The sequence below is a fragment of the Agelaius phoeniceus genome, chromosome 38, assembly GCF_051311805.1.
Source record: "Agelaius phoeniceus isolate bAgePho1 chromosome 38, bAgePho1.hap1, whole genome shotgun sequence".
Taxonomy (NCBI): domain Eukaryota; kingdom Metazoa; phylum Chordata; class Aves; order Passeriformes; family Icteridae; genus Agelaius; species Agelaius phoeniceus.
Window position 1 is genome coordinate 1,076,203 of NC_135304.1, and position 17,988 is coordinate 1,094,190.

General features: G+C 62.5%; 1 protein-coding gene and 1 long non-coding RNA gene across 2 annotated transcripts; both read left to right on the top strand.

Moving 5' to 3' along the window:
• The first annotated feature begins 6,305 nt into the window (after positions 1 to 6,305).
• Positions 6,306 to 7,425, top strand: LOC143692334 (uncharacterized). The gene is made up of 3 exons (XR_013180229.1): positions 6,306 to 6,418; positions 6,559 to 6,606; positions 7,266 to 7,425. It is a non-coding gene; the product is annotated as an uncharacterized LOC143692334 (long non-coding RNA).
• A 3,105-nt stretch (positions 7,426 to 10,530) lies between these two features.
• CFP (complement factor properdin) lies at positions 10,531 to 14,820 on the top strand. The gene is made up of 5 exons (XM_077172435.1): positions 10,531 to 10,609; positions 11,583 to 11,763; positions 12,568 to 12,758; positions 13,383 to 13,556; positions 14,729 to 14,820. The coding sequence occupies exons 1-5, from the start codon at positions 10,594 to 10,596 to the stop codon at positions 14,818 to 14,820; spliced, it is 654 nt and encodes a 217-aa protein (XP_077028550.1). The 5' UTR covers positions 10,531 to 10,593.
• The last annotated feature ends 3,168 nt before the right edge of the window (positions 14,821 to 17,988 follow it).

Sequence of the window (17,988 nt, forward strand, 5' to 3'; positions counted from 1 at the left end):
TAATTCCCCAGCAGGGAGGCCCTGCTGCGCCACCAGCAGCTCTCGGGGCTGCACAAGGTACACGGAAAAAAACAGGCCCAAAAATGGCATAAAAATGGCACAAAAAAAGCCCTGAAAATGGCCCAAAACCAGCCTGAAAACAGCCTGGAAATGGCAGAAAACCAGCCCTGAAAATGGCCCAAAAACGGCCCAAAAAACCGGCCCCAAAATGGCCCAAAACCAGCCTGAAAACAGCCCAAAAACAGCCCCAAAACACCCTGGAAACGGCACAAAACCAGCCCTGAAAATGGCCCAAAACCAGCCTGAAAACAGCCCAAAAACGGCATAAAAACAGCCCTGAAAATGGCCCAAAACCAGCCTGAAAACTGCACAAAAACCAGCCTGAAAATGGCACAAAAACAGGCCCAAAACACCCTGAAAACGGCCCCAACCAGCCTGAAAATGGCACAAAAACAGCCCCAAAACACCCTGAAAACGGCCCCAAACCAGCCTGAAAACAGATCAAAACACCCTGAAAACTGCATAAAAACAGCCCCAAAAAAGCGCCCTGAAAATGGCCCAAAAACAGCCCAAAACAGCCTGGAAATGGCACAAAATCGGCCCAAAAAAACAGCCCAAAACTGCACAAAACCAGCCTGGAAACAGCACAGTTCCCCAGCAGGGAGGCCCTGCTGCGCCACCAGCAGCTCTCGGGGCTGCACAAGGTACCCGAAAAAACAGCTCCAAAACGGCCCCAAAATGGCCCCAAAACGGCCCAAAAAACCAGCCCCAAAATGGCCCAAAAACAGCCCAAAACAGCCCCAAAATGGCCCAAAAACAGCCCTGAAAACGGCCCAAAAACGGCATAAAAACAGCCCTGAAAATGGCCCAAAACCAGCCTGAAAACAGCCCAAAAACGGCCCCAAAACAGCCCAAAAAAAAAGCCCTGAAAATGGCCCAAAACAAGCCCGAAAACAGCATAAAAACAGCCTGGAAACGGCCCAAAACCAGTCCCAAAACACCCTGAAAATGGCCCAAAACCAGCCCAAAAGAGCACAAAAACAGCCTGGAAACGGCACAAAAACAGCCCCAAAACACCCTGAAAATGGCCCAAAACCACCTGAAAACAGCATAAAAACTGCCCCAAAACGGCATAAAAACGGCCCAAAAACCAGCCCCAAAACTGCACAAAAACGACCCAAAAATGGCATAAAAACGGCCCAAAAAACCAGCCCCAAAACGGCCCAAAAACGGCCCAAATGTCCCCCAAATTCCTCCAGTGTTCCCAAATGACCCCAAATGTCCCCAATGTCTTAATCCCCCACGTTTCCCAATGTCCCAAAGTCCCCAATGATGTCCCCAGTGTCCCCAACAATGTCCCCAATGTCCCCAGCAAAACCTGAGCTGCAGCGCCGGAGCCACCTGGGCACCTCTGAGGGCGCCGAGCGAGGGGGACAGCGAGGTGAGGGGACAGTGGGGACACCTGGGGACACCTGGGGACACCTGGGGACACCTGGGGGGACACCTGGGGACACCTGGGGACAGCGGGGACACACCTGGGACACCTGGGGACAACGGGGACACCTGGGGACACCTGGGGGGACACCTGGGGACACCTGGGGACAGCGGGGACACCTGGGGACAGCGGGGACACCTGGGGACACCTGGGGGACATTGGGGTGACGCTCAAGGCTGTGGGGACATTGGCGGGGGGACATTTATGGGGTGGGGCAGGGCTGGGGGGGCACCCCTGGGTGCTGAGAGGGTCCCTGGGGTAGGGGGGGGTCCTGGTGTCACCCTTGGGTACTGGGGGGGGGGGTCCCTGGGTGGGTGGGGTCCCTGGGGGGAGGTCCCTGGGATTGGGTGGGGGTCCCTGAGGTGGGAGGGGGTCCTGGGGGGGAGAGTCTCTGGGATTGGATTGGGGTCCCTGGGTTGGGGGGTCCCGAGGGTGTCCCTGAGGGGGGGTGGGGGGTCCCTGGGAGGGTCTCCGGATTGGGGGGGTCCCTGAGGTGGTTGAGGGTCCTTGGGGGGGATCCCTGGCTTGGGCGGTCCCTAGGATTGGGTGGGGGGTCCCAGGGGAGTCCCTGAGGTGGGTGGGGGTCCCTGGGGTGGGTGGGGGTCCCTGGGGGGGTCCCTGGGGTGGGGGAGATTCTTTTGAGTGGTGGGGGTGTGTCCCTAAGGTGGATGGGGGTCCCTGAGGTGGGTGGGGGGTCCCAGGAGGGTCCAGAGGTGGTTGAGGGTCCCTGGGGGGGTCCCTGAGGTGGTTGAGGGTCCCTGGGGGGGTCACTGTGGTGGGTGAGGTCCCTGGGGGTCCCTGACATGGGTGGGGGTCCCAGGGAGGCTCTGAGGTGGGTGGGGGGGTCCCAGGGGTGTTTGGGGGTCCCAGGGGTGTTTGGGGGTCCCTGTGGTGTTTGGGGGGTCCCAGGGGGGTTCCCTGTGGTGTTTGGGGGTCCCTGTGGTGTTTGGGGGTCCCTGTGGGGGTCCAGGGGTGTTTGGGGTCCTGTGGTGTTTGGGGGTCCCTGTGGGGGGTCCCTGTGGTGTTTGGGGGTCCCTGGGGTGTTTGGGGTCCCTGGGGGGGTCCCTGGGGGGGTCCCAGGGGTGGTTGGGGGTCCCTGGGGGGGGTCCCTGGGGTGGGGGGGTCCCTGAGGTGGTGGGGGTCCTGTGGGGGTCCCAGGGGTGTTGGGGGGTCCCTGTGGTGTTTGGGGGGTCCCCAGGGGGGTCCCAGGGGTGTTTGGGGGTCCCTGTGGGGGTCCCAGGGTGTTTGGGGGTCCCTGTGGGGGGTCCCAGGGGTGTTGGGGGGGTCCCTGTGGTGTTTGGGGGTCCCTGTGGGGTTCCCTGTGGTGTTTGGGGGTCCCAGGGTGTTTGGGGGTCCCTGTGGTGTTTGGGGGTCCCTGTGGGGGTCCCTGTGGTGTTTGGGGGGTCCCAGGGGTGTTTGGGGGTCCCTGGGGGGGGTTCCCTGTGGTGTTTGGGGGTCCCTGGGGGGGGTTCCCATTTCCGGGGTGACCCCCCCCCCTGCCCCTGCCCCCCCCCCCAGATGAAGTACCGGGACCGCGCTGCCGAGCGCCGCGAGAAGCAGGGGGGGGCCCCGAGCCCCCCGAGCCCAAACGGAGAAAAATTCGGGGCTGGGGCGACCCCGGGTGAGCACCCCGGAAATGGGGAGGGGGGGATACGGGGGGGGGACCCCGAAAATGGGATGGGGACCCCGGAAAATGGGGATGGGGACCCCGAAAATGGGGATGGGGACCCCGAAAATGGGGATGGAGACGCCAAAAATGGGGATGGGGACCCCAAAAATGGGGATGGGACCCCAAAAATGGGATGGGAAACCCTGAAAATGGGGATGGGAAACCCTGAAAATGGGGATGGAGGCCCCGAAAATGGGATGGACCCCCAAAAATGGGGATGGAGACCCCAAAAATGGGGATGGGGACCCCGAAAATGGGGATGGGAAACCCTGAAAATGGGATGGGACCCCAAAAATGGGAATGGAGACGCCAAAAATGGGGATGGGGGACCCCGAAAATGGGGATGGGAAACCCTGAAAATGGGGATGGGACCCCCAAAAATGGGGATGGAGGCCCCAAAAATGGGGATGGGGACCCCGAAAATGGGGATGGGAAACCCTGAAAATGGGGATGGGGACCCCTGAAAATGGGGATGGGACCCCAAAAATGGGGATGGGAAACCCTGAAAATGGGGATGGAGACCCCAAAAATGGGGATGGGACCCCGAAAATGGGGGGAAACCCTGAAAATGGGGATGGGAAACCCTGAAAATGGGGATGGGACCCCAAAAATGGGGATGGGAAACCCTGAAAATGGGGATGGGACCCCAAAAATGGGGTGGGGACCCAAAAATGGGGATGGAGACCCCAAAAATGGGGATGGAGACCCCGAAAATGGGGGAAAACCCTGAAAACAGGGGGGGGGTTGATATGGGGGGACCCCAAAAATGGGGTGGGGACCCAAAAATGGGGGGAAATATGGGAGGGACCCCAAAAAATGGGGATGGGCACCCCAAAAAATGGGTGCCATGGGGCGAGGGAGGGGGACACCGTGTGTGGCCCTGTGTGTGACACCCATGGGTGGCACTGTGACAGTGTGAGTGACACCCGTGTGTGACACTGTGACCCTGTGTGTGACCCTGTGTGACACCCATGGGTGACACAGGACAGTTGTGAGTGACCCTGTGTGACACCTGTGGGTGACACTGTGACCCTGTGTGACACCCATGGGTGATACTGTGACAGTGTGAGTGACACCCGTGTGTGACACTGTGACCCTGTGTGTGACCCTGTGTGACACCCATGGGTGACACTGTGACCCTGTGTGAGTGACACAGGGACAGCCAGGCCCCCCCCAGGTGCCGCAGGCTGCAGGGCCATGGGCTGGGTGTGACACTGGGTGTGACCCTGTTGTGACCCCTTGGTGACATTGTGTGACCCCTGGGTGTGACCCTGTGTGTGACCCTGGGTGTGACCCTGGGTGTGACACTGTGTGTGACATTGTGTGACCCTGGGTGTGACACTGGGTGTGACACTGGGTGTGACCCCTGTGTGACCCCTTGGTGACCCTGTGTGACACTGTGTGTGACACTGTGACATTGTGTGTGACACTGGGTGTGACATTGTGTGACACTGTGTGTAATCCCTGTTTGTGACCCTTTGGTGACATTGTGTGACCCTGTGTGTGACCCTGTGTGTGACCCTGTTTGTGACAGTGTGTGTGACCCTGTGACCCTGTGTGTGACCCTGCGTGTGACATTGTGGCCCTGTGTGACACTGTGACACTGTGTGTGACCCTGTGTGACACTGTGACACTGTGTGTGACCCTGTGTGTGACATTGTGTGATACTGTGTGACACTGTGACCCCTTGGTGACACTGTGACCCTGTGTGACACTGTGTGAGACCCTGTGTGACCCTGTGTGTGACACTGTGACCCTGTGTGACCCTGTGTGTGACACTGTGACCCCTTGATGACACTGTGACACTCTGTGTGACATTGTGTGACCCTTTGGTGGCACAGGGACATGGAGGGGCTGCCTGGGGTGCTTCATGCTGCAGGCCATGGGCTGGGTGTGACACTGTGACCCTGTGTGTGACACTGTGTGTGACCCTGTGTGACACTATGACATTGTGTGACTCTATGTGTGACCCCTTTGGTGACACAGGGACACGGAAGGGCCGCCCCTGGGGTGCCGCATGCTGCAGGCCATGGCTGGGTGTGACACCGTGACACTGTGTGTGACACTGTGTGTGACCCTGTGTGTGACACTGTGTGTGACCCTGTGTGTGACACTGTGTGTGACACTGTGTGTGACCCTGTGACCCTGTGTGTGACACTGTGTGTGACACTGTGACCCTGTGTGTGACACTGTGTGACACTGTGACCCTGTGTGTGACATTGTGTGACACTGTGTGACACTGTGACATTGTGTGTGACACTGTGACCCTGTGTGTGACATTGTGTGACACTATGACATTGTGTGACACTGTGTGTGACACTGTGTGACACTGTGACCCTGTGTGTGACATTGTGTGTGACACTGTGTGACACTGTGTGACACTGTGACATTGTGTGTGACACTGTGACCCTGTGTGTGACATTGTGTGACACTATGACATTGTGTGACACTGTGTGTGACACTGTGACCCTGTGTGTGACCCTGTGTGTGACACTGTGACCCTGTGTGTGACATTGTGACCCCTTGATGACACTGTGACCCTGTGTGTGACCCTGTGTGTGACACTGTGACCCTGTGTGTGACACTGTGTGACCCCTTGGTGACACAGGGACGCGGAGGGGCCGCCCCTGGGTGCCGCATGCTGCAGGCCATGGGCTGGGTGTGACACTGTGTGACACTGTGACCCTGTGTGTGACACTGTGTGTGACCCTGTGTGTGACACTGTGTGACACTGTGACATTGTGTGTGACACTGTGATCCTGTGTGTGACATTGTGTGACACTATGACATTGTGTGACACTGTGTGTGACACTGTGACCCCTGTGTGTGACACTGTGTGTGACACTGTGTGACACTGTGACCCTGTGTGACCCTGTGTGACACTATGACATTGTGTGACACTGTGTGACCCCTTGGTGACACAGGGACGCGGAGGGGCCGCCCCTGGGGTGCCGCATGCTGCAGGCCATGGGCTGGGTGTGACACTGTGACCCTGTGTGTGACACTGTGTGTGACCCTGTTTGTGACAGTGTGTGTGACCCTGTGACCCTGTTTGTGACCCTGTGTGTGACCCTGTGTGTGACCCTGTTTGTGACATTGTGGCCCTGTGTGACACTGTGTGTGACATTCTGTGTGACCCTGTGTGACACTGTGACACTGTGTGTGACCCTGTGTGTGACCCTGTGTGTGACACTGTGACCCCTTGGTGACACAGGGACGCGGAGGGGCCGCCCCTGGGGTGCCGCATGCTGCAGGCCATGGGCTGGGTGTGACATTGTGACACTGTGTGTGACATTGTGTGACCCTCTGTGTGACCCTGTGTGTGACATTGTGTGACCCTTTGGTGACACAGGGACGCGGAGGGGGCCGCCCCCTGGGGTGCCGCATGCTGCAGGCCATGGGCTGGAAGGAGGGCAGCGGGCTGGGCCGGAGGAGAGCTGAGGTGACACCGGGGACACCTGGGGGACACCTGGGGACAGGGGGGACATTGCTGGGGACATCCAGGGGACAGCAGGAACATCCATGGCCAGGGGACATCGGGAACACCCATGGGGACATCAGGGACAGTGAGGACACCCCGGGGACAGGGGGACCTGGGGGTGGGGGGGACACTGGGGACACCCATGGGACACCCAAAGGGTGAGGGGACATTGGTGACATCACCGGGGATTGGGGACATTGGTGACATCACCAGGGATTGCCAGGGGACAGGGAGGACACACAGGGGGACATTGGGGACACTCAGAGGACAGCCAGGTGTCGAGCAGACATTGGGGACATCGCTGGGGACATCGGGGGACACCCAGGGGGACACGGGGCTGGGGGGACATTGGGGACACCCAGGGGGACAGGGGGGACATGGGAGTGAGGGGACATTGGGGACACCCAGGGGGCAGCCAGGGGACATTGGGGACATCCCTGGGCATTGCCAGGGGACAGGGAGGACACCCAGGGGGACATTGGGGACACCCAAGGGTGAGGGGACACTGGGGACATCGCTGGGGACATTGGGGACATGGGAGTGAGGGGGGACACGGGGAGGGGCTTGGGGACACCCGGTGACCCCTCGGTGACCCCTCGGTGACGTCATTGTCCCCGCAGGCCCCCGCCCGGCCCCGCCTGGGGGGGTGACGCGGTTCAGCGAGGGACCCTGAGGCACGCCCACTCCGAGGCCACGCCCACCTCAAGCGGAGCCCCTCCCCTCCCCCCCCCTCCCCCCCCCCCCGCTCGGTTTTGCCGTTGGAATTTTCGGGTTTTTAATAAATGGGTGAAAAAAAAGCGGATTGGGGAGTGGGGGAGGGGGAGGGGCCGGGCGGGGCTTCCTGTGGGGGGGGGAGGGGAGGGGACCCCTCCCCCACCGCCCCTCCCCCCACTGCACCCATGGCGGCCCCGGGGCTGCTCAGGCGCTGGGGCTGCTCCTGATCGGGACAGCGGCACACGGGGGTACTGGGGAAACTGGGGGGGACTGGGGAAACTGGGAACACTGGGATGGGAAACTGGGGGGACTGGGATGGAAACTGGGATGGGAAACTGGGAGCACTGGGGAAACTGGGAGCACTGGGACAGGAAACTGGGAGCACTGGAATGGGAAACGGGGGGGGACTGGGACGGGAAACTGGGAGCACTGGGATGGGACATGGGGAACACTGGGATGGGAAACTGGGAGCACTGGGACGGAAACTGGGGGGGACTGGGATGGGAAACTGAGGGGGGACTGGGGAAACTGGGAACACTGGGGAAACTGGGAGCACTGGGATGGGAAACTGGGAACACTGGGGGTGGGAAACTGGGAGCACTGGGGGTGGGAAACTGGGAGCACTGGGGAAACTGGGAGCACTGGGATGGGAAACTGGGATGGGAAACTGGGAGCACTGGGATGGACACGGGGGTACAGGGGAAACTAGGGGGCACTGGGGAAACTGGGAACACTGGGGTGGGAAAACTGGGGGGGACTGGGATGGGAAACTGGGAGCACTAGGATGGGAAACTGGGAATACTGGGATGGGAAACTGGGAGCACTGGGGAAACTGGGACACTGGGGTGGGAAACTGGGGGGGACTGGGGAAACTGGGAGCACTGGGACGGGAAACTGGGAATGCTGGGGTGGAAACTGGGAGCACTGGGATGGGAAACTGGGAACACTGGGGTGGGAAAACTGGGGGGGACTGGGATGGGAAACTGGGGGGACTGGGATGGGAAACTGGGAACACTGGGGAAACTGGGAACACTGGGATGGGAAACTGGGATGGGAAACTGGGAACACTGGGGAAACTGGGAACACTGGGATGGGAAACTGGGAGCACTGGGATGGGAAACTGGGGGGGACTGGGATGGAAACTGGGAACACTGGGATGGGAAACTGGGGGGGACTGGGGAAACTGGGAGCACTGGGACGGGTAACTGGGAGCACTGGGATGGGAAACTGGGATGGGAAACTGGGGAGACTGGGGAAACTGGGAACACTGGGGAAACTGGGAGCACTGGGGAAACTGGGAACACTGGGGGAAACTGGGATGGGAAACTGGAACACTGGGATGGGAAACGGGGGACTGGGATGGGAAACTGGGATGGGAAACTGGGATGGGAAACTGGGGGGGACTGGGATGGGAAACTGGGGGAGACTGGGGTGGGAAACTGGGGGGGACTGGGATGGGAAACTGGGGGAGACTGGGGAAACTGGGAGCACTGGGGAAACTGGGAGCACTGGGGTGGGAAACTGGGGGGACTGGGATGGGAAACTGGGACGGGAGACTGGGGGAGCACTGGGACGGGAAAACTGGGAACACTGGGATGGGAAACTGGGAACACTGGGAAGGGAAACTGGGACGGGAAACTGGGAGCACTAGGATGGGAAACTGGGAATACACGGATGGGAAACTGGGAGCACTGGGGAAACTGGGAACACTGGGATGGGAAACTGGGAACACTGGGGAAACTGGGAACACTGGGGAAACTGGGGGGACTGGGATGGGAAACTGGAGAGACTGGGGTGGGAAACTGGGGGACTGGGGAAATTGGGAGCACTGGGATGGGAAACTGGGGGGGGGACTGGAATGAGAAATGGACTGGGAGCACTGGGAACACTGGGGGTGGGAAACTGGGGGACTGGGACGGGAAACTGGGAGCACTGGGAGGGCAGAGCTGGGGGAAATGGGCGGAGTGGGAGGTGCCCGGAGGAACTGGGGTTACTGGGGGTTACTGGTGAGGGCAGAGCCGGGCACAGTGGGGTGTACTGGGAGGGCACTGGGAGGATACTGGGGGCACTGGGAGCCGGGCAGAGGGAGGGGGGGAGTGGAGGCTTAAGGGTTACTGGAGGAACTGGGAGCACTGGGAGAACTGGGAGCACTGGGGGCATGGGAACTGGGAACAACGGGGAGGAACTGGGGCACTGGGAGAACTGGAACTGGGAGGGGCTGGGGGGAACTGGGAGCACTGGGGGGAACTGGGAGGAACTGGGGACGGGAAACTGGGAGGAACTGGGGCACTGGGAGGGGCTGGAGGCAGCAGAAAGGACGGGGCCATACTGGGCCATACTGGGCCATACTGGGAGCACTGGTGACCCAGCAGTGACCCCTGGCCCCGCCCCCAGCGGCCACGCCCGTCTGGTGCTTCAGCCGATTGGAGGAGGATGGAGAGGGCGGGGCCTGCGCGGAGCCGCTGGGGGAGGAGCCGCTGCCATTGCCGATTGCTGCCTGAACCCCGCCTACGGCTACAGGCTCGCCCACATGGCCACTGCCGCAGCTGCGGTCAGACACGCCACCCCTGACCACACCCACTCACTGGCCACGCCCACCCAGACAACATCAATCTATGACCACGCCCACAGCAGCCACACCCATCACAGGCCACACCCATTGCCAGCCCCACCGACCCAAGCCACACCCACATCGCCCAAACCATGCCCACCTCAAATAAGCCCCGCCCCCCCACCCTCTTTAGCCCCGCCCACACCTGGGGACACTGGGAGGGGCTGGGGGACATTGAGTGACAGCGAGTGACACCATGTGACCTCAGGTAACCCCAGGTGACACTGAGTGACAGCAAGTGACCTCAGGTCACACAGAATGACCCCAGGTGACCCTGGTGACCCTGGGTGACCCTGGGTGACCCCGGGTGACCCTGAGTGACCCTGGGTGACCCCAAGTGCCCCAGGTGACCCTGGGTGACCCTGAGTGCCTCAAGTGACCCCTGGTGACCCCGAATGCCCTGGGCGACCCCGTGTGATCCCGGGTGACCCTGAGTGACCTCAGGCGGCCCCGGTGACGCCGCTGTCGCTGTCCCTGTGCCAGCCCGGTGCCTGGGGGGCCGTGGGAGCCCTGGAGCAGCTGCTCGGTGACGTGCGACGAGGGGACACAGAGGAGGGACGGAGCCGCGGCACGGCGGGGGACACGCGGGGAACAGCACGGAGTGGCAGCTGAGGGCCTGCGACATGGGCTGCTGCCCCGGTGGGACATGGGGACAGTGGGGACACATGGGGGGACAATGGGGGACATGGGGACATGCAGGGGACAGCACTGAATGGCAGCTGAGGGCCTGCGACATGGGCTGCTGCCCCGGTGGGACATGGGGACAGTGGGGACATGGGGACATGGGGGGACATGGGGACAATGGGGGCAGTGGGGACAATGGGGACATTGGGGGACAATGGGGGAAATGGGGACATAGGGACAATGGGGACATGGGTACAATGGGGGACAGTGGGGACAATGGGGGGACATGGGGACATTGGGGACATGGGAACAATGGGGACAATAGGGACAATGGGGGAAATGGGGGCAGTGGGGACAATGAAGACAATGGGGACAATGGGGACAATGGTGGGACAAGGGGACAATGAGGGGTATGGGGACCATGGGGACAATGGGGACATAGGACAATGGGGACAATGGGGACGTTGGCACACTGGGGGGACATGGGACTATGGGGACACTAGGACAATGGGGACATTGGGGGGATATGGGGACAATGGGGACATTGGGGACACGGGAGGATATGGGGACAATGGGGACAGGGGGGGACATGGGGGGACAGGGGGACAATGAGGGGTATGGGGACCATGGGGACAATGGGGACATGGGGGCAAGGGGGGAATTAGGGGACATGGAGGTGACACGGAGGAGGGCGACAGGGTGGGATTTGGGGACAATGGGGTGACACGTGGGATTTGGGGACAATGAGGTGACGCCGTGTCCCTGTCCCTGTCGCTGTCCCTGTCCCTGTCCTGTCCCTGTCGCTGTCGCTGTCCCTGTCGCTGTCCCTGTTGCTGTCCTGTCCCTGTCCCTGTCCCTGTCCCCTGTCCCCTGTCGCTGTCCCTGTTGCTGTCCCTGTCCCTGTCCCTGTCGCTGTCCCTGTCCCTGTCGCTGTCGCTGCTGTCCCCTGTCCCTGTCCCTGTCCCTGTCCCTGTCCCTGTCCTGCCAGACGTGGGCATTTGGGGCCCCTGGTCCCCCTGGGGTCGCTGCTCTGTCACCTGCGGGGGGGGCGGGGCCCAGCGGCGCCACCGCAGCTGCTCCAGCCCCGACCCCCAGTGCGGGGCCACCTGCGGGGCCCGGCGACAGCGAGGACACGAGGGAGTGCGAGGGGACCATGAAAATCTGTCCCGGTGAGTGCGGGGGGGACAATGAAAATCTGTCCCGGTGAGGGGGGGGGGACAACGGGGACCGGACCCAGTGAGGGGGGGGACAATGGGACCTGTCCTGGTGGGGGGGGTGGGGGGGGCGCACAGGGGGCGGGGGAAAAGGGAGAGGGAGGGGCAAAGGAAGGGGGAGGGGCAGAAGAGAGGGGAGGGGCAAAGGAGAGGGAGGGGCAAAAAGGGGAGGGGAAAAGGGAGAGGGAGGGGCAAAAAGGGGAGGGGCAAAAGGGAGGGGCAAAGGGAGGGGGGAGGGGCAAAAGGGAGGGGAGGGGTAAAGGGAGAGGGAGGGGGGAAAAGGGGCGGGGCAAAGGAGGGGGGAGGGGCAAAAAGGGGAGGAGCAAAAGGGAGGGGGGCAAAAATGGGAGGGGCAAAGGGAGGGGGAGGGACAAAAGGGAGAGGGAGGGGCAAAGGGAGAGGGAGGGGCAAAAAAGGGGAGGGGCAAAGGAAGGGGGCGGGGCAGAAAGAGGGGAGGGGCAAAAGGGAGGGGGGCACAAGGGGGAGGGGCAAAGGGAGAGGGAGGGGCAAAGGGAGGGGGAGGGCCAAAAAGGGGGGAGGGGCGGGAAGGTGTGAAGGTGGGTGGGGGAGGGGAGAGGCCCCCAGGAGCCTTCGGGACCCCCGTGAGAGATTTGGGGGAGGGGGGTGAAGGTGGGGGGGAGGGGGAGAATTCCCGGACCCCTCAGGACCCCCACGAGAAATTTGGGAAGGGGAGGTGGGGGAGGGGCTGTGTGTGAAGGTGCGGGGGGAGGGGCCTCCCCTGACCCCTCCCCCCCGCAGTCGCCGGCGCGTGGGGCCCGTGGGGGGCCCTGGGGTCCCTGCTCGGGCTCGTGCGGGGCTCGGCGGCGGGCCCGGGGCGGAGCCGCCGCCGCCGCTGCGATTCCCCGGAGCCATCGCGGGAACCGCCCGGAGCGCCCTGCCCCGGCAGCGGCACCGACAGCGAGCCTGCCCGGGGCTGCCGCCCTGCCCCGGTGAGACCCCCGGGAACCGCTGAGAGCCGGCGGGAACCCCAAAAAAATCCTCGAGAGCCCCCCCCCAAAACCACCCGGGGACCCTCCAGAACTGCTCTGGGACCCCCAAAAAACCCCCTGAGACCTTCTCTGAGACATCTCAGCACCCCAGAATGCCCCAAGACCCCCAAAACCCTTTTGGGACCCTCCAGGAAATCCACCTGAGACCCCCCAGGACCTCCAAACCCCCCGGGACCTTCCAGAACTGCTCTGGAACCCCCCAGGACCCCCAAAAACTCCTCCAGACCCCCCAGAACCCTCCAAAAACCCCCAAGAACCTCCAAGAAATCCTCCCGAAGGACCCCCCAAAACCTCCCGGGACCCTCCCAGAACTGCTCTGGGACCCCCCCAAAACCCCCTGGGACCCTCCCTGAGACCCCTCAGGACCCCATGACCCCCTCGAGACCACCCCCAGAATGCCCCAAGACCCCCAAACCCTTTGGGACCCTCCAGGAAATCCCACCTAAGACCCCCCAGGACCTTCCCAGAACTTTCCTGGAGCCCCCCAGGACCCCCCCCCAAAACCCCTCGGGATCTCTGGGACCCCCCCCCCAACGCTGACCCCTCCCTCCCCCTCCCCCACAGTGCACGGCGCGTGGGGGGCGTGGTCTCCGGCCACGCCATGCCCGGTCACGTGCGGCCTGGGCGGGGTCGTTCAGCGCCGCTCCTGCGACGCCCCCTCCCCAAAATACGGCGGGAGGGGCTGCGAGGGACCCCAGAGCCGGCGGGGGCTCTGCGGACCCCGAGACCCCTGCCCAGGTGAGGGGCGGGGCCTAAAGGGGCGGGGCCTAAATGGGTGTGGTCGTGTGGGCGGGGGGTTACACCACGGGTGTGGTTGTGGGCGGGGTTTAAATGTAGGGGCGTGGTCTGGCGGTGGGCGTGGCGTTGTATGTGTGGGCGTGGTTTGTTTGGGTGGGCGTGGCTTAGGGAGGGAAAGGAAAAGGGAAAGGAAAAGGAGAAAGGAAAGGAAGGGGAAAGTGAATAAAAAAAGAAATGTAAAAAGGGGAAGAAAAAGAAAAAATGCGGGAAAGGGAAGAAGGGAAGGAAAAATAAAGAAAAGGGAAAGTGGAAAAGGAAAAAGGGGGGGGAAAAATGTAAAAAGGGGTAAGAAAAAGAAAAAATAAGAGGAGGGAGAAAGGAAGAAGGGAAGGAAAAATGGAGGAAAGGGAAAATGGAAAAGGAAAAGGGAGAAGGGGAAGGGAAAAGGTAAAAAAGGAAGGGAAAAAGTGAATAAAAACAGAAATGTAAAAAGGGGAAAGAAAATGAAAAAATAAAAGGAGGGAAAGGGAAGAAGGAGAGGAAAAATGAAGGAAGGAAAGTGGGAGGGGGAAGGAAAAAGGGAAATGGAAAAGGAAAAATAAAAGGGAAAGCAAGAAAGGAAAAGGAGGAAAAGGAAAAGGGAAAAGGGGAAAAGGAGGAAAGGAAAAGGAAGAGGGGAAAGGGAAAAGGGGAAAGGAAAGAAGGAAAAGGGGAAAGGAAAAGAGGAAAAGGAGCTCCCAGCCTCCATCCTGTCCCTGGCTGTCCCTGCCCTGTCCCTGCCTGTCCCTGCACTGTCCCAATGTCCCCTGGGCTGTCCCTGCCCTGTCCCCACTGTCCCCACTGTCCCCGCTGTCCCCTGCAGTGTCCCCTGGGCTGTCCCCTGGCTGTCCCTGCCTGTCCCCGCTGTCCCCCCTCCCTCTGACCCCGTTTCCCCCCAGCCCTGGTGGCTCTGGGGTCCCTGGGGTCCCTGGAGCCCCTGCCAGCGGCCTGGGGTGACATCAGCTGCAGCGCGGCCGTGGGGCAGCAGAAACGGACGCGGGACTGCGAGGGGGCACAGCCCGGGGGGCGCCGCCTGCCCCACGGACCAGGGCAGCTCCATCGAGCTGCGCGCCTGCTACAGCGTCCAGAACTGCCTCTGTGAGTGCCCATAGCGCCCCATGGCTGCCCCATAGTGCCCCATAGATCCAGGGATAGCCCCATAGCACCCCAGATCTGCCCCATTGAGCTGCGCGCCTGCTACAGCGTCCAGAACTGCCCCTTGTGAGTGCCCCATAGCGCCCCAGAGCACCCCATGGCTGCCCCATAGATCCGGAGGGATCCATAGCACCCCATAGATCAAGGGATAGCCCCATAGCGCCCCAGAGCACCCCAGAGCACCCCATAGTGTCCGGAGCACCCCCATAGATCCCAGGATAGCCCCACAGCTGCCCTATAGCTGCCCTACAGATCCTGTCACACCCCATAGCTGCCCTATAGCTGTCCCCTATAGCTGCCCCATAGATCCCGTCACACCCCACAGCTGCCCTATAGCTGCCCTATAGATCCTGTCACACCCCACAGCTGCCCTATAGCTGCCCCATAGCTGCCCTATAGATCCCGTCACACCCCACAGCTGCCCCATAGATCCCGTCACACCCCACAGCTGCCCCACAGCTGCCCTATAGCTGCCCTATAGCTGCCCTATAGATCCTGTCACACCCACAACTGCCCTATAGCTGCCCTATAGATCCTGTCACATCCCACAACTGCCCCACAGCTGCCCCACAGCTGCCCCGTAGCTGCCCTATAGCTGCCCTATAGCTTCTTATAGATCCCGTCACACCCCACAGCTGCCCCATAGCTGCCCCACAGCTGCCCCATAGCTGTCCCTATAGCCCCTCACAGGGACACTCCCCCCCCCCAGCAGCCCCCCTGCCCCATGGGGCGCTGTGGGGCGGGGCTGACGCCCCCCGTGCCCCCCCCCAGTGCGTGGAATTGGTCAGACTGGAGCCCCTGGGGGCTCTGCACCCCCCCCCTGTGGGGCCAACCCCACCCGGAGCCGCAGCCGCGAGTGCCAGCCCAGCCTGCCCCAGTACCCGTGAGTGGGGGGATCTATGGGGCTGGGGGGGATCTGTGGGGCTGGGGGGGTCTATGGGGTCAGCCATGAGTGCCGGCCCAGCCTGCCCCAGTACCCGTGAGTGGGGGGATCTATGGGGTCAGGGGGATCTATGGGGTCTGTAGGGTTTCTATGGGGTCTGTAGGCTCTCACGGGGTCTCTGTGGGGTCTATGGGGTCTCTATGGGGCAGAGCTGACCCCAACCCCCCCTCCCCAGGCTCTCGGTGCCCCGCGTGGGCTCCCTGGGGTCTCTATGGGGTCTGTAGGGTCTCTATGGGGTCTGTAGGGTCCCAGTGGTCTCTGTGGGGTCTCTATGGGGCAGAGCTGACCCCAACCCCTCCCCAGGCTCTCGGTGCCCCGCGTGGGCTCCCCGGGGTCTCTGTGGGTCTGTAGGGTCTCTATGGGTCTGTGGGGTCTCTATGGGGTCTATGGGTCTGTGGGTCTCTATGGGGTTTCTATGGGGGTCTCTATGGGGTTCTATGGGGCAGAGCTGACCCCAGTCCCTCCCCAGGCTCTCGGTGCCCCGCGTGGGCTCCCCGGGGTCTCTGTGGGTTCTATGGGGTCTGTAGGATCTGTGGGGTCTCTATGGGGTCTGTAGGCTCTCACGGGGGTCTCTATGGGTCTATGGGGTTTCTATGGGGTCTATGGGGTCTCTATGGGGCAGAGCTGACCTCAACCCCTCCCAGGCTCTCGGTGCCCCGCGTGGGCTCCCCGGGGCTGGTCCCGGTCTCGTTCTGGGGCGTTCCCCGCCTCCTGTGCGCGCCCCTCGAGGGGCAGCGGCGCCGCCTGGAGGAGACGAAACCGTGCAGGAACGTGCGGCCCTGCCCCCACCCGAGGGTACGGGGGGGAGGGGAACCCCGGGGGGGGGGAGGGGACCCCCGGGGGGGGGGGGAGGGGGCGGGGATTCCCCCGGGTTCCTTGGGGGAGGGGCCGGGAAGAAGGGGGGGGGAATGGGAGGGGAATGAGGGGGAGGGGGGGCGGGGAATGCCCAAATGGGGGAAGGGAAGGGGGGAATCCCCTGGTGGGGGAGGGGCAGGGTGGGTTCCATGAGGGGGGGAGGGGCAATGGGGAATCCCTGATGGGGGAGGGGCAGGGGGAATCCCCTGATGGGGGAGGGGCAATAGGGAGTCCCTGGTGGTGGGGGAGGGGAGATTTTTGATCCCTGGTGGGGGAGGGGCAGGATGGGTGCCCCCCCCCCCCACTGACCCCTCCCCTCCCTCCCTCCCCCCCCAGAGGAAGGCGACTCTCGGTGACCTCGTGGGACCCCCCGGGACCCCAAACCCGCCCGGATTTACCCCAAAATTCGCCCCCGGCCCCTCCTCCTCCCCCCCCAATAAAATCCCAGCATGGAAACGGCTCGAGCGAGTGGGGGAGGGGCTGGGGGGGAGGGGATTCCGGTGGGGGAGGGGCCGCGCGCAGATTTCCACGATGACGTCACGGACCCCACCCCTCTAGGCTCCGCCCCTTTCTGCAGAACCAGGGTGTGGCTGATGTGACGTCCATAGCGAAGCCACGCCCATTGCTCACAGGGCGTGGTCGTTGTGTGGGGGCGTGGCCGGAAGTGACGCGGGCGGGGCGGGGCCGCCCGGGGATGATTTTTGGGGAGGATTTTGGGGGAATTTTTATGGGGGATTTTTTTGGGGATTTTTGGGGGGATGGAGCTCTAGGGCGGGGATTTTTGGGGAGATTTTGGGGTGGATTTTTGGGGGGGCATTTTTGGGAGGATTTTGGGGTGGATTTTGGGGGGATGGAGCTCTAAGGGGGGTGGGGGGGGGGATTTTTTTTTTTGGGGGGGGTTTTGGGGCCGCATCCCCCGGGGGGCTCAGCCCAGAGGGGTCCCCACCCCCCCCAGGGACCCCCCGGCCGCGGCTCCGGCCCTGCCGCCCCCTCCCCATCCACTGGAGACCCCTCCCCATCCCTCAGAGACCCCTCCCCTAAAGCCCCTTCCCCTATAGACCCTTCCCCATCCCTCAGAGACCCCTCCCCTAAAGCTCCATCCCATAGAGACCCTTCCCCATCCCATAGAGACCCCTCCCCTAAAGCTCCATCCCCTATAGCCCTATCCCATAGAGACCCTCCCCATCCCATAGAGACCCCTCCCCATCCCATAGAGACCCCTCCCCTAAAGCCCCTTCCCCTATTGCCCCCTCCCCTAAAGCCCCCCCATAAACCCCTTCCCCAGCCCCCAAACCCCCCCTCAGGACCCCCCAAAATTCCCCCAGGACCCCCCCAAGGTGCCCCCCCCAGGTAAGTCCCAGGTGATCCTACAGGTGACCCTCAGGTGAGACCCCCCCCAGAACTCCCCCAGGACCCCCCAAAACCCCCCAAAACCCCTTC

Excerpts from the sequence above, each read along its gene's own strand:
- CFP (XM_077172435.1), top strand. Across the intron at positions 11,764-12,567 it reads GACCATGAAAATCTGTCCCG|TCGCCGGCGCGTGGGGCCCG; the intron begins GTGAGTGCGGGG and ends TCCCCCCCGCAG. Across the intron at positions 12,759-13,382 it reads GGGGCTGCCGCCCTGCCCCG|TGCACGGCGCGTGGGGGGCG; the intron begins GTGAGACCCCCG and ends CCTCCCCCACAG.